The sequence below is a fragment of the Capra hircus genome, chromosome 2 (genome assembly GCF_001704415.2).
Source record: "Capra hircus breed San Clemente chromosome 2, ASM170441v1, whole genome shotgun sequence".
Lineage (NCBI taxonomy): Eukaryota > Metazoa > Chordata > Mammalia > Artiodactyla > Bovidae > Capra > Capra hircus.
Window position 1 is genome coordinate 2013610 of NC_030809.1, and position 16259 is coordinate 2029868.

At 58.2% G+C, this 16259-nt stretch overlaps 1 protein-coding gene across 2 annotated transcripts in view; it reads left to right on the forward strand.

Annotated features, from left to right (window-relative positions):
* The window catches only part of PAX7 (paired box 7), a 109432-nt gene continuing 102897 nt past the window's right edge, over positions 9725 to 16259 (forward strand). The window contains exons 1-4 of one of the 2 annotated variants that reach the window (XM_018054740.1): positions 9725 to 10426; positions 12928 to 13163; positions 13721 to 13850; positions 15551 to 15685. In XM_018054740.1, the coding sequence (XP_017910229.1) occupies positions 10342 to 10426; positions 12928 to 13163; positions 13721 to 13850; positions 15551 to 15685 (586 nt within the window). In that variant the 5' untranslated portion in view covers positions 9725 to 10341. The remainder of the gene's footprint in view (positions 10427 to 12927; positions 13164 to 13720; positions 13851 to 15550; positions 15686 to 16259) is intronic. The other variant, XM_018054746.1, reaches the window with a different exon arrangement.

Genomic DNA, 16259 nt, shown 5'->3' on the forward strand with positions numbered 1-16259 from the left:
TGGTCTGGGAAGATTCCACGTGCCTCAGAGCAGCCAAGCCACGCACCCCAGAGCCCTCGGGTCCTAGAACCTGTGCTCATCAACAGGAGAAACCACCGCACAACACGCCCACACCCTGCAGCGAAGAGCAGCCCCGCTCACCACAGCTGGAGAAAAGCCCGCGAGAGAAGAGCAGTGAGGAACCAGCACAGCCCCCGAACCAGAACCTAACAGCTGCTTGCGCCAGTGAGGGTGGATTTCAGAACCATTATGCTGGGAAATAAAAGCAAGTTTCAGGATGAAGCCTGCGTATGGCATTATATAACTGTGAAGACCACGTATTTCAATGTAAAAGGCTGTGAGATGATGAAAGGATATATTCTACTTTCCCGTGATTGTGGTAACAGATTTCTACAGACAACAGGAATTTATTCTCTCACGGTTCTGGGGATCACACAGTCACTGGGCCGAAACCAAGGTGTCATAAAGTACATTCTCCCTGGAAGCTTTGTGGGAGAACCATCCCTTCTTCCTTCGGCTTCCAGTGGCTGCCAGCATTCCTCGGTTTGTGGCCGCATCACTCCAGTCTGTCTCCACAGTCACAGCAACCCATCCTCCTCCGTCTGCGTCTAATCTCTTCCTTCCCCTCTCTTCGAAGGACACATGGTATGGCATTTAGGACCCTCCTAGAAAATCCAGGATAGTCTCCCTATCTCAAGAGCCTTAGCTAAGTCTCATCTGCAAAGATCCTTTTTGATTTTAAGGTAACATTTACAGGTTCCAGGAATTAGGACCTGATATCCCCTGGACCACAAGGAGATCAAACCAGTCCATCCTAAAGAAAATCAACCCTGAATATTTATTGGAAGGACTGATGCTGAAGCTGGAGCTCCAATACTTTGGCCACCTGATGTGAAGAGCCGACTCATTGGAAAAGACCCTGATGCTGGGAAAGACTGAAGGCGGGAGGAGAAGGGGACGACAGAGGATGAGATGGTTGGATGGCATCACTGACTCAGTGGACTTGAGTTTGAGCAAGCTCCGGGAGTTGGTGAAGGACAGGGAAGCCTGGCATGCTGCAGTCCGTGGGCTCACAAAGAGTCAGACACGACTGAGCGACTGAACAACAGCAATCTTTGGGGGCTATTATTCAGCCTCCTTCAGCGTGTACAGAAATAACAGCAAATTCATGACTGTGTTTCTTCTGAAGGAGAAGAAAGGGAATAATTCGGCAGAGGAGAGCATGAGGAAGTTGTCTATAGGCGCCCACTCTATTGTATCTGCATGAAATACTTAATAATTAAAAAAAAATTAAAACATTGCCACCTCCGAGCAGTGTGACCCTGGGCAATTTATTTCACATTTCTGGACTTTCATCTCCTTTTCTGTAATATGAAGAGATCGATCCCTCCTTCACGAGAACATAGGAGCTTTCAAAAGTATCATGTTTACGAAGTGCCTAGCAGGTGTCTGGTTCATCAAAAGCCATCATTATTATTACTGCTGTTGTTGCCTTTCTGAAACCGAGCAGCATTTTCTATAGCACACTCATGGCCACACGCACGCACACACACACACACGCACACACACACACGCACGCACACGCACACTTACTGAGAGAAATAAGGTTTTCTGCTCCAAGCTCTGGTTTCTGAAACCCAGCATTGGTGGGGGTGGGGTGAGCAGGAGAGCTGGGACCACGGCGGCAGAGGCGGGCGGGGGGGACCTGTGCAAAGGCCCTTTTTGATCTCCTCTAACTGCCACTATAGAGAATTAGATGGAATTCATTTCTATGATGAAGGAATTAATGGTTATGGAGAGAATTGGGTTCAGGTGGAAGACTTGAATCCAAAGAAGGGAATAAAGCCTTGAAATTCAAATGAAAAATTATTATATAAGCATAAAGGAAACCTATTTTACACCTGTAAGACTAAATGTATAAATATGAACCAACCGCTCCCTCTGGGAAATGGGGATTGTGCTTTTAATTCACCTAGACAAATGTGCAGTGCTCTCTCCCTTCCCTCTGTGGATTCAGGTGAAGGCCGGCACCTCCCAGGGCTGCGGAGTAATGCCCCCTCGAGACTGGCCACCTCCTCCCTTGGTCTAAGCATCTTCTGGGTTCCCCAGGGCCCCCAGGAGGGGGCTGTTCTCCTGAACCTGAGAATTGCGTGGACAGGGTCCTCTCAAAGGCTCCTCCCAGCTCTGGCATGCTCTGGTCTGGTCCTGCCATCCCCTCCCCACCCCTCCTCACCCCCACGGACTCTCGTACAGGACATAATGCCCTCTGGTCATTAGGATGTTTCAATTTCATTCATTTATTCCTTCAGTAGCATCTCTGAGCACCCCCCAAGTACCAGTCTCTGTGCTTAGAGCTGGCAATCATCCAGTTTACCAAAGGGGAAACTGGTGCAGCAAGAAAAGAAATGGGATCGAGACAGAGAGCAGCCTTCGGAGTCCAGGAGGACTAAGTTAGAATCCTTTCCCTACCACCTGATGGCTCCTCGACCTGCAACCGGTCTCAGTCTGACCTTTGTTGTTCAATCGCTAAGTCATGTCCGACTGTTTGAGACCCCACGAGCTGCAGCACATTAGGCTTCCCTGTCCTTCACTGTCCCCTGGAGTTTGCCCAAACTCATGTCCAGTGAGTCAGCGATGCCATCCAGCCATCTCATCCTCTGCCACCGCCTTCTCCTCCTGCCCTCAATCTTTCCCAGCATCAGGGTCTTTTCCAATGAGTCACCTCTTCACAGCCGGTGACCAAAGTACTGGAGCTTTAACTCCAGCATCAGTCCTTCCAGTAAACATTCAGGGTTGATTTCCTTTAGGATCGGCTGGTTTGAAAAGGCAAAAGAGATGACACCAGATGAGCCCCTCCAGGTCGGCAGGCGTCCAATACGCCATCGGGGAAGACAGGAAAAATAGCTCCGGAAACAATTTGACCTTGGACCTCCCTGAAACTCAGCTTCCCCCTCTGTACAATACAGATGCTGGTATCTACCACCAGGAGTGGCTTTCAGACTAAACAGGCTTTCCTGGGTGCCTGGCACGGGGCTACCGTTCAACACTACTAGTTACTTACCCTGGGGCTCAGGGTCAAAGAGTGACACGGTCGCTCAGGGTCAAAGAGTGACACGGTCACTCAGGCTAGCCCTTTCTTGAGCACCCTGTGCCCTCGCTCAGCCCCAGAGATAAATGCAAAAGGAACCCAGTGGCCGACTGTACGGAGGAAGCGGGAAGGAAGGGAGCCAGTGCCCGCGGAGTGCCGCCTGCAGATCAGACGCTAGCCTGGGTGTTTGCACCCAGCGCACCACTGCTGCTCAGGATGGCACGGGTCAGCCAGGCTTCGAGCTCCACTTGAGCTTCTTTCTCTCTGCACGTGTGGCTAGTCACCCTTCTCACGCTCCAAGAGACTGAGAAAGCCCTGGCGCACAGAAGCCACACCAAAGGTTCAATATCCCTGCAAATCACTGGCGTCACAAGATTCAAGCCCAGGTCTCCCAGCCTTTCTCAAGTCCAGACATCCTGTTTGTGCCAAATTCATTCATTCCCCCACCCATTTATCCAATGAGTATTTACTGAACATCTACCAAGGAACTTAGCTGACGGCAGGAAATACACAGAGTAAGCGCTCCTGCCTCCAGGAGAAGAAAGACTCCTCCCCACATGACGGAGGAGGGGCCTTCTCTAGAAGAGGAGAACGGAGAAACCCTGGGGACCCGAGGAACTCAATTCCACCAGCTTCCCCTTAGCAGCAGGCCCATCCGAAGTGGGAACCCAGCAGTGCCTGATGGTTGTATCCTCAATCCGGTCCCACCCCAGCCCTCCAAAGCCTGGGGGCCTGGAAGGAAAGCTTGACTGGGCTTGTGGGCTTCCCTGGAATGTGTGCACAGCCACAAGCTCTAGGCTGGCTGGAGCAGACTGCCGCCACCCCTTTTGGATTTGTTTAATGAAAACGCTTTGCCGGTTCCACAGATGCTCAGCTGTGATAAGGTAACTGTCTGAGCACGGTAGACAACCCGTTAACGCTGGACTCAAGGCAAGTTGAACTTGGAGAAATGAACTGAAGCGGTCAGTGATGCCAGTCCATCTTCATCCGACACGTGGTCTTTTGTTCAGGCAGCCAGGGGCTCGGGAGGAGACGGCCCTCCCCAGGCTCCTCCACGGATCCGGCACACAGGGCTTTCTGTGGCACACCCACTTCCACCTCCTCGGATCTGTGTGCACACACACAGGCACACATGCCCACATACAGACGTCCCCACACACTCGCATACATGCACTCAGCTCACTTGTCCTCACGCACACACTCGGACACACAGTCACCAACACCCCACTCCATGCCCCTTAGGCCACTGGGACCCGATCGGAGGGACACTCTCCTCTTCCTGGGGAGGTCCTTTGCCCACCCCAGAAACGGCAAGGAAAGAGAGATTCACGGGCAGAGGGAAGGTGTGTACAGATATGGGGCAGCGCTGCACTTCTGAAACTCAGTGGGAAAGCAGGGACAAGACAGGGATGTCCAGAGGGGGAGGAGCAGGACGAGGGGGCGGCCCCAGCGGACAAGCCACCGGCCAGTGAGGGGCCCAGGCGCCTCGACCTCACTGTCTTTCCTTCCAAGTTTTCAGGAGGCTCTCAGGACCAGCCTGAGAATAAGGAGAAAGAGGGGGAGGAGGAAGAGGACAGAGCCCCAGGAAGAAGGAAGGAGGAGGCTGCCTGAAGCCGAAGGAGCAGCAGGCCTGGGAGAAGCCTTGTTATGAGTGTGTTGTCACTGTTTACCTTGGGAACTGGAATCCAAGGCATCCTATTCTGTTTTTCTCGGGGAAATTAAAATGTCAAGCCCAGAAACACCCCTGTTTTCCTTTTCTTCTTCCTCGGGTTTGGGCAAATATTTCAAGGTCACTCTGAGAAGAGTGTTCCTTCCTAAGAGGAAAAAAATAATAAAAGATGCTGGGGAGTAGGGGGAAAGGTGCCTCTTCCAACATGGCCCTGAGGAATTCTGGCCTCCGGAACCCGGAGAGAGCCCGGAGCTGCCACCAGAGGGGCCTTTGTTCGTGGATATTCCATTTCTCTCCCCGCCCCCACCTCCCTCATTATCAAACATTTGAAGACTGAATAATTCCATTGGTCGACGTCTTCGGCTGGAGCCTCAGAAAATGCAAAAGGCCCTGCCAAAATCAAAACTCTTGGTTTTCAAGGTGGATTTATCACCCTTTAAAGGAAGATTTATTGGGTAATCGCCTTCAAAAAGTGCTCATTGCACAGGGATCTGAAAGAGTGTCCTCTCCCTTGGGCTGGGGAGAGACCCCTGGCCCCCTGGGGGTCCGGGAAAGGAGCCCCAGTGGCGGCCATAACTGATCTCCCGAGTCTCATCAATTCACAGCCAGAGAAAGACCAACTTCCCCAGCTGAAGTCAGCCCGGGGTCTTGCCCCTAACCCTTGGGCCTTTGTCTTTCCCATTTCAATTGGGGTTGGAGGGCTCCATCTGGGAATGTGGGGGAGTGGGGGAACCCTTGTTTTAGCACTGTTGTGGCCCTTAATGAAGAGGAGGAGGAGCTCTTAGACCAGACAAGGTGGGGGTAGAGACCCACTGTTCAAGCCTTCAGAACATCTAGGAGACACTGGTTCCTGCAGGGAGTGGGGTGCTCCACCATGCTGGGCCGGGCCTGGAGTTTAAGGTGGATGCCAAACAGAGGAAGGTGTCTTCCCAAAGGTCGCTGTGGATCCCCATCTAACCAAAGGGACTCAGGCTCAGAGAGCCAAGGAGGACAGCACATACTTCGGGGACCCATGGCGGTGGGGGACGCGGCGGACAAACTGGGCAGAGGCGGGGAGGAGATAGCCCGGGAGAAGTCAGAAAGGCCGAGGGGAAATGAGAGGGGTCTGGGGGGAAAGACAGAGGAGCCCGTGACACAGACTGCGGGGGCGTGGGGAGGGCAGAGAGGGGCAGAAAAGTGTGTGAGACAGACAGCGGGAGAGGAGGGGAAGAAACGGAAAGAGAGAGACTGGGGTGAGGGGCTGCCTCCAGCCCCGGAACACTTTCCAGGCCAAGAGGAGGGGGAGTGTTCCCTCCCCGTGCAGCGGTGCCGCCCGGAGCCCAGGTGAACCACCCCCCTTTTCCCCTGCTGGATGTGAAATCGCCATTTCACCCCGCCACACTTCTTAATTGTTGCAAAAATCATTTGTGAAATTGGTCTCCAACAGGCAAGAACGGCCACGCTCATTCCGACAGACACCCGCCTCTTTCTCCCCCTCCGCCGGCCAGGCGGGAGCCCACGGGATCCCCCAGCCTCGGAAACCCAGAGTTGGATCCGCCAGCCCGGGTTTAGGGGCGCGGGCTGGGGGGTCTCCCTCGAGATTGACTGAACCCACCCCGCTGAGTCGTCTGCAGCAGCGGAAGGCAGGGACCAGGCCAAGAGTTAGATGGCCCCGAGTGGGCCGCCTGGGGTCCCAACGTCCTTGGCAGCCACAGGTCGGGGCCCTGAACTGAGAGGACTGGCTGCGCGCTCGCCCCACTCGGTCCGGAGACGAGCCCGCGCCCGCGGCCAAGTGCGCGGAGACCGGATGGAGCTCAGCGCGCTCGCTCCGGAGGGCTTCTCTCACCCGGGGATCGACCGGATCCCGACTCACCCCTTCCTGATGGGTGCTGGGAGCTACGCTCGGACAACAAGGAAGAGACGGCAGAGACTAAACGCTGGCACTGACCCTCACTTAGAAGCACACACTGAGTGGGCACGCAAGCCACACACCCACTGCAGACACCCCCCACACACACACACACCAACACACACACACACACACCTCACACACCCACACACACACACACCCACCCACACACACACACCCCTTCCCCCCGACTCACACAGATGTGGACATGAACCACACCCACACACACCCACACACACACACCCACACACACACACACCCCATACACCCACACACACCCCCACACCCCCACACACACCACACACACACCCACACACACACACACACACACCCCACACACACACACACCCCCACACACACACACCCACACACACATCCCACACACACACCCCCACACACCCACACACACACAGCCACACCCACACACACACACCTCACACACACACACACACACACACCTTCCCCCCGACACACAGATGTGGACATGAACCACACCCACACACACCCACACACCCACACACACCCACACACACCCACCCACCCCCACACACACACACACCCCTTCCCCCCGATTCACGCAGATGTGCACATGAACCACACCCACACACACCCACACCCACACACACACACACCCACACACCCACACACACACCCCTTCCCCCGACTCACACAGATGTGGACATAAACCACACCCACCCACACACCCCCACACACACCCACACACACCCACCCACACACACCCCCACACACCCACACACCCACATACACCCACCACACACCACACCCCACACACCCCACACACCCACACCCACACACACACATACACCCCCCACACACACTCCCCACACACACCCCTCCATACCCACAAACACCCACACACCCCACACACACACACACCTACACTCACACACCCACACACACACCCACACACACACACACACACACACACACACACCCCTTCCCCCCGACTCACTCAGATGTGGACAGGAAGCTGTCCACACAGACACAGCGGCCCTCTCCACCCACACAGGCAGAGGCCTGGAGGCGTAAGCGCTTCCTCACCATGATGGCAGTTACTGATGGACGCATGAGCAGATGGATAGTGTGTGTGCGTGTGTGTGCGCGCGCGTGTGTGTGCGTGTGTGTGTGCGTGTGTGTGTGCGCGTGTGTGTGCGTGTGTGCGTGTGCGTGTGTTGCATAGGTATGTCTGTGTGTGTACCTGTGTGTATATATGCAGCCGCCTCAGGAGGTCAAGGCAGGCCAGACACAGATGAGATGGAAAAGGGACTGACTCATGGTCCCCAGACTCACACATTTCGGCGTGAAATGTCACCTTCTCATCTCTCTTGGGGGCAAGCGGATTCAGTGGGGGAAAGGGTCACAGAAAGCCTTGCAGGGCCCCTGTAACTCAGGTAGCCCGGCCCCTTGGTTTCCTAAAGGGACTGGGAGCCGGGGGCTTTCCAATTTTAAAGCTACTTGGTCTTCCCCCCTCAATTCTGGGGCCCTGAGTGTAACAGCTTTTCAGCAGCCCCCATTTCTAGAAGGCCTCCCCCACACCCGCCCCACCTCACCTCCTGCCGGAGGAGCCCCCAGTCCTGGAGTAGAGGGGAGAGGAAGGAGACTGTCACAGGCTTAGAAGGGCAAAGGTCACAGGTGAGGCAAGGGGGAGGCGAGGGGGCCAGCCTGAGGAGGCTCCCAGGACAGGGCTGGAGGGGGCTGACCCCAGCACGGGAGAGGGCGGGCAGGGGGCAGGCTGGGGGTGGGGGCGAGTTTGGGGGCTGGGTTTATTTTATTGTATCTGGCCTCCAGCGCTGGGCCGGAGACACTCTTTCTCGGGGGAGACAAAAGACCCGCAGTCGTGGCGTCCTGCCCCGCTGGGAGGGCGTTTCGCCCCCAGGACTCGGCATCCCCCTGGCAGAAGGGTCCGGTCAGTCCGGCCCTGGGAAAGGTGGGGAGAGCGCAAAATGGCAGGACCTCCCTCCCACACTCCGTGATTAACTGGGGCTCCTTCCCCCCCACCAGCAGAGGACCTTGGAACTAGGGGTCTCGAGGGGTACCCTCCCCCCCCCACACGTCCCAGCCCTTTGGACCCCCAGATCCTGGGCACCGTCTTGCGGGTCCGCCTCAAGGCAGGGAAGTACCTGCTGGAGAGGGCTTCTGGGTGTGGGCTGAACAGGGGCAGGAGTTTAATCCTGGCTGGAGATGGGTGAGGACTAGGGGCCCGGGAGGGGAGGGGAAGAGGGAGAGTGTCCCTAACACTGAGCAGAGGGCTTTCCCAGCCCCAGACCCCGCCATCCTCCTGGGCTTCCCAGAGCTGCAGGAGGCCAGGCAAGAATAGGAGACCGGGGCTCAGAGGCAGTTTCACAGAGAAAGTCATACCCCCAGCCCCAGGTCACCTAGGCCAATTCCAGGTGGACCCCAATGGCAGAAATGTCAGAGTGTGTGAGTAAGGCCAGGGGGAAGACGTGAGATCCAGCTGGGCTCCGACTCTGGGAGGCTAGAGCTGAGGAGAGAATTCGAGGCAACCACCGACGGGAGGCAGGCATTCCCACGCAGCCGGACTGCAGAGCCGGGCTGTGGGCGACCTGGGGGCTGGGGGCTCGGCCGCCGGGCCCATCCGTCAAGGGAAGACACCGGGCCTGGGGGCCCCCTCCCCTTCTCCCTCGCCCCCCCCAACCCCCACCACGTCCCCGCCTTCTGCTCCCTCTATTTTAACGGGCGGTTCAGACGCTCCCCCCAAAGGGAGGTGAGTCGAGGATTAAAAAACAGAGGAGGAAAAAAATAAATTCGTAGATTTCTTCTCGTTATTGGTCCTCGGCTGCCTTCCGCCCTGGCCCCCTGCCCTCCTCATGAATAAAAGAAAAGTCCGAACCCATCACGTCCCATTCGCCGCCGCCGCCGCCTCCCGCGCGCTACAGCCAGCACTTCTGCGCAACTTACCCAGCGGATCGCTCGCCCCTCGCCTCCCCCCGCCTCCGCCCGACCCCGCCACCCCCTTGTCGCCCCCTCTTCGGCCCCCGCAACCCGAGAGGTTCCTTCTTCCCTCCCCAGATCTTCGGGTGGGGGGGGGCGGGAGTGTGAAAGCTGGCGCGTCCGCGAGGAGCGAGTGTGGTCGGAGAAAGAAGGCGTGAAGAGCAGGCGAGAGGGCGGGGGAGCGAGAGGATAAATATATAAATAAATACGGAAACAGGAATCCAGTCCGCAGCCGCTCGGCTCAGAAACTTTGGCCCGCAGCGCGGGAGCGCGGCCCTCGCCAGTCCGAGGCTGGCGGCCCGGACTCCGGCCGCGATCCCCTCGCCACCCCCGCCAGCCTCCTTCGGCCTCCGGGCCGCGGCCCCCGCTGCTGCCCCGCGCATCCGCCCGCACAACTTCTGGCCGAGCGGGGCGGGCAGAGGAGGCCTCGGGGTGGCTGTGTTTGTTTGTTTGAACTTCCTCGTCGCCACCTCCCCTCTTTCCCCAGCCTCCCGACCTCCGCCCCCCAACCTCACCCCCACCCCGCCCTCCCCAGCTTCTGGACGCGAGCGGCTGCTGCTGGGGGTGGGGGGTGGGGAGAGTTTGCCGAGGGGAGGGGGAGGAGGTTAAAAAAAAAAGAGAGACGGAGAAGAAGAGGAAAGAAAGAGATCGCGGCAGGGGGAAGGGGAGCGGACGGGAAGCGATTTTTGCCGACTCGGGACCCGCCGCCGGCGTGCGCGAAGAATGGCGGCGCTTCCCGGCACGGTACCCAGGATGGTGCGGCCGGCTCCCGGGCAGAACTACCCTCGCACGGGGTTTCCCCTGGAAGGTAAGAGCGCCCGGGGTGGCCTCCCTCCTCCGCCGGGGCCTCCGAGTCCTCGGAGAGGTGGCAATCTTCGCGGGGCGGCGGTGAAGCCAGCAAGGGGGGAGCCGGGGGGTTCCCTTCCCTTTTGAGTCCGAGTCCCGGCGCCCGACCCAGGAAGTTTCTGGGGACCCACACTTGTCCGTTTCCGCGTGGGTTTCACCGACCGGCGGCCCCAGCGTCACGCGTCCTGGGTTGCGGCCTTTCCCCGCCAGGCTGAACTCCGAGTCGATCCCGACTCCTAGTCAGTTTCAAGTCCTAGTGGATCTCAACTCATCCCACTATTTTCAGATACTTTCCACCTAATACTTTCTCGGCTCTCCCGTGTTCTGCCAGCTACGGGGCTTTCTACTCTTGTTTTGAATTGTTCTTTTCACCCCGGGATGGTTTAACAGTCCCTTTTATTTCGAAATACCAACAGTGTGTGATGTTTTATGTCTTAACTAGGACCTCGCCTTCGAGGCTGGAAACAAGCTAATGTGAAATAATAAACAGTAACGATTTCGGTCCCCCGGAAACTTTCCACTCGGGCTTCCGAACTCTAGAAATCCCTCGGGAGAGACCTCAAGACGGCGAGAGGGCACGGAAATGTCCAGACAAGGGGAAAGTGTTAGTTTCCTAAGGTCTCCTCCCTAAACACCCAGCACCGGGGATGAGCCAAGGGACTGGCGGGAGTGAACCGGTTCTCGGCTCCAGCGAGGGCTGGAGCGCACCGAGATCCTTTCCTGCATTTTTGTTTTGCTTTCTTTTAAAACTAATATTAGGTCTTCGACCTGTCAACTGAGGGATCTCTTGGCTTCTGGGGCTAGGTAGCCCAGGATGTCAGACGTGGTTAGAGATAGGTGCGACTTTTATTTTTAATTTTCTTATAATTGTATGAGCCACTTGTGCGCGAGGAAGGGAAAGAAGGCAAGGAGGGGAAGGACGGGCAGGCAGCCTGTGGGGAGGGGGCTGTCCCTCCGGCAGCTAGCCGGCGCGGGTCCCGGAATTAGACCGCGGCGAGGAGAGCGGCTCCGTGATCAAGTGCGCGCCAGCAGCCACGCAGGCGGGAGAGCGCGCCGGCCCGGGGATTTGTCGCAGCGCTCTCTTGTAGCGAATGCAAGTAAAACAGGCGGCCGCGGCCGCGCAGCGGATTAGGACAATATTTGCCCAACATGACGGAGAATACTGAGGAGAGCCGGGTGCCGGTCGCTAAAGAGGCTCTTGAATATAAAGTTGGGCGCTCGAGAGCTCTCCAGCGCTAATGGCATATCCCGCCACGGAGACCGAGTGACTCTGACTTGGCGACGCACGATTTCTGATTAAATCCGAGGGTGGCTTCAGGCACCCACTTTTCCATGGGGGGGGGGGTGCGGCAGAGCGAGGGGAGGAGGCGGTAGGAACAGCTCAGCTACCGAGCCTCTTTCTTCCAATTATACTGTCAGCTCCCTCCACTCCCTGGGCTGTGAAATCGTTCTAATCTACCAGATCTCCGCAGCCGCCGAGTCCCCAAATTGGGGGGATGGAGGCTGGATTAGTGCACCGGGTGTCCCCCCGACCCCCAACCTTCTGGGAAGAAATTGTGTGGGCTTTGCATGAAAGCTTCCTCCGCATACTCCCCTCCTGGCTCACACGGCGAACCGCGTCTGTCTTCCTGGTTCCCACAAGGGGCTCTGGCCCATCTGTGCACCAGCCTCTCCGAACCTGCAGGGACAGTTCATGGGTGTCTGAGGCCAAATGAGTATTTGATTTAGGAGCTTGCTGACAGTGGAGCAAATCACCCCCAAATCATCCCCAAACGAAATCTGAACTGCGAGAGGAGTAGGAAGGAGAGGGAGTCCCTAGAGGGGCAGTCAGGAGCCCCCAGGGGCAGCAGCCAACGGCTTTCTGTGGCTGGTCCTTCTGCTGTGCCTCGACCATCCAGTTATGGGTAGGACAGTTCTGCTGCACAAGCCAGAGCTGTAAATACTAGTAATCAGCCCGTCTTTCCAGGGCCGATATCAAATGAACCAGACTTGACCACTTAGAGCATGGACCCGACCCGATGGGCCTCATCTCACCAGTTATCAGCCTCTCTAGAAGGCAAGCAGCCCTCTGCCCAAGCTGCCGGTCCAGAGGGCCATCAGTTCGAGTCCCCAGGCTCCACCGGTCTCTGGGCTCTCCCCTCTGCATCTCTCTTTCCCCTTCTCAGACTCAGATCCCCGAGGGGTATCCTCATCCCCCCGTAGCGTGGCAGGACTGGGGACGTGGCATCTGGGGGGACTCTGGCAGCCAGCCGTGAGTCTCCCCATCCCTGCCGGGGCTTCCCTTGGCTTCAGAGCAGCTTTCCCCCTGACCTCTGAACTGCAGCAGCTCCAAATGTGGGGGATGGAGATCTGTTTACAGGGGTCTTGGAGCTCAAACAAAACTGAAGTGCGAAGGGCAGTACTCAGTATTCTCACCCCCACCCCATGCCTCTCTTTCTCCTCATCTCCCCCTTCCCTCTCCAGTGTCCACCCCGCTTGGCCAAGGCCGGGTCAATCAGCTGGGTGGGGTCTTCATCAACGGGCGACCCCTGCCTAATCACATCCGCCACAAGATCGTGGAGATGGCCCACCACGGCATCCGGCCCTGCGTCATTTCACGCCAGCTGCGTGTGTCTCACGGCTGCGTCTCCAAGATCCTCTGCCGCTACCAGGAGACTGGGTCCATCCGGCCCGGGGCCATTGGCGGCAGCAAGCCCAGAGTGAGTGTCTTTGCCGCAGAGCTGACAGCCAGCCTTCCTGTGGCTGGGGGTCCTGGCTGGAGCCGCACTCTACCCCGTCATCCAGTAGCAGTAGGGAGTAAGTCTACATGCTACCTATGGGCAGTACAGTGGAAAAAGGCCCCCAAGCACAGAGCTCCTCCATTATTTGAATTTCTCAGAGATGGGGGTAACTGGGGGCCAGATTTCCCAAAAGGCCAATGAGTCATTCCTGTGTTGTCCTTACAGCTGCCCAGAACCCCATTACCATCCCAAATGGGGAAACCTTCCTTCAGTCTTGCCTGGAATGGTGGTGGTGGGGGGGGGTTCCTAATTAGATTTCTAGTTTGTTACCTATCCTATTCTACATTCCCCAACCCAGCAGCCTTCCTGGGAGCCAGGAACAGGTTTCTGGAAAGGGTGAAGCCAGTCTCAGAATGGAGGAATGGTGACCAGAGCTGTCAGCCTGGCCCTGGGGCTCCTGGGAGGTTGATATTAAAAGTGTCTCCCTCCCCCCACCCCATCTTCCCACTCCGACTCTCCCACCTCCACCTCTGAAGCAGGTGGCGACTCCGGACGTGGAGAAAAAGATTGAGGACTACAAGAGGGAAAACCCAGGCATGTTTAGCTGGGAGATCCGAGACCGCCTGCTGAAGGACGGGCACTGTGACCGCAGCACCGTGCCCTCAGGTGAGAAGGCAGCTGAGCCCGCAGAGCGCGCCAGTCCTCACCCTGTGTGTTCTTTCTCCAAGCCACCAGGGCCAGGGCTCGAGCCATGTGGGGCTGGGACTGGGGGCAAGGGGAGGCGATGGAAGCCCGGGATCGTGGAGAAAAGCTGGGAGGAAAAGAGCCAGAGCGCAAAGGAGGCGGGGGCACAGGAGGGGGTTCAAATGAAAGGAAGATGGGGAGAGGGAAGAAGGGAGGCAACGAAGTTAGGGAAGGAGAGAGGAGCAGAAGAAGGGAGGGAGGGGGGAGGAAGGGAGGGAGGGAGGGAGGGAGGGAGGGGGGAGGGAGGGAGGGAGGGAGGGGAGGGAGGGGGGAGGGGGGAGGGGGAGGGAGGGGGGAGGGGGAGGGGGGAGGGAGGGGGGAGGGGGGAGGGGAGGGGGGACGGGGGAGTTGAGCAGAAAGTTACAAAATTGGGCGACGAGCGAAGTTCCCTTGGCGCCTTCGCAGAGAATGGCCTACAGGGCTGAGTCCATCCTGGAAGGGTCGGTCACAAGCTCCCTGGACTTCCTTCTCCAGGTCACCATTTCTGTGCTGGTGCTGCCCCAGCCACCAGTGGGCCCCAAATGTGGAGGCCCCGGATCTGCTGCCTGTGGGCGGGAAGGTGCCCCCAGGGGTATATGTGTGTGCACCTGAGCATTCAGGGGTGTCTCTGTGTGTGTGCACCTGAGCATTCAGGGGTGTCTGTGTGTGTGTACCTGAGCATTCAGGGATGTATGTGTGAGTGTAGGGGTGTATGTGTGTGTGTGCACCTGAGCATTCAGGGGTGTCTGTGTGTGTACCTGAGCATTCAGGGGTGCCTGTGTGTGCACCTGAGTATTCAGGGTGTCTGTGTGAGTGTAGGGGTGTATGTGTGTGTGTGCACCTGAGCATTCAGGGGTGTCTGTGTGTGTGTAGGGGTGTGTGTGTGTATACCTGAGCATTCAGGGGTGTCTGTGTGTGTACCTGAGCATTCAGGGGTGCCTGTGTGTGCACCTGAGTATTCAGGGGTGTCTGTGTGTGTGTAGGGGTGTGTGTGTGTGTGTGTGTACCTGAGCATTCAGGTGTACCACTGGGATGTACACCTGAGCGTGGGGAGCAGCGAGCGGGCTGGAGGGGCCCCAGGGAGGTCCCGGGGGGTGGGGTGGGTATGAGTGCGTCTAGGGGAAGGTAGGCTACCCACTCCAGTATTCTCGGGCTTCCCTGGTGGCTCAGCGGGTAAAGAATCCGCCTGTCATGCGGGAGACCTGGGTTTGATCCCTGGGTTGAGAAGATCCCCTGGAGAAGGGAAAGGCTCCCCACTCCAGTATTCTGTCCTGAAGACTTCCATGGACTGTATAATCCACGGGGTCGCAAAGAGTCGGACGCGCCTGGGAGACTTTCACTGACCGACTGACTGAGGGTGTGTGACCGTGCAAAGTCCAGGTGTGCACAGGCGTGGCAGGCTGGCACCAGGGGGCCTCTGTCACAGCCTTGGGGGGTCCGTGCCCCTGGGGAGTCTCCGCGGGGGTGACCTGCCTGTGCTTCCTGATGAGTGTAGGTGGTCACCCGCGATGGGGGGTGGCTGTGAGTCCCTCTGAGTGTGTTCAGGGGGGAAATGCGCTTCCAGACTTCTCCCAGCGCCCCAGGCGGCCGGCCTGCGCGGCCCCAACGACTTATACCCGCTCTTTTGCCTTTGAATTTCTGAGGTTTAGTGAGTTCGATTAGCCGAGTGCTCAGAATCAAGTTCGGGAAGAAGGAGGAGGAGGACGAAGGGGACAAGAAGGAGGAGGACGGCGAGAAGAAAGCCAAGCACAGCATCGACGGCATCCTGGGCGACAAAGGTAGGGAGCCGCCCGGGGCCGGGGACGCCCGAGCGCGCGGGGCTCCTCGTGCGCCAGCGGGCGGGCGGTGGCGGCGCCGTCCCACCGGACCGGCGGGTGGAACGAGAGCCTGTCGGGGTGTGCGGGGAGCGCTCCCCCCCAGGGCGCCCTCGGCTCGGGCCGGGAGCGGCTCCCGCGACGCCGTTGCGCGGCAGAGCGGGGTCCAGTCGTCCCCGGGGACCCCGGCAGCGCGTGGGGGCTCCGGGGGCCGCGAACCGCGCACCCTGGCGCACCCGCTCCGGCCGAGGGCTCCGGGCCGTGCGTCCTCCGGGGCCGGCGTTTTGGCTGGTAGTCCGGTGTCGATCTATTATTTATAGGAAACGGGCAAAGGGGCGGGGGGGGCGCGAGGAAGGAGGAGCCGGCCCGCGGCTCCCTAAATGAATTTGTTAACCAGACCCGCACACGCTCTTTAAACGGTCCCTTGAAACCCCGCCTGACAGTTGACTGACCGCTGCAATCAATAAAAATTAGCGCGGGCCGCGTGGGCCGCCGCCTCACTCTCCGACCCGCGACGCCAGGGTCGCACAGACAGCGC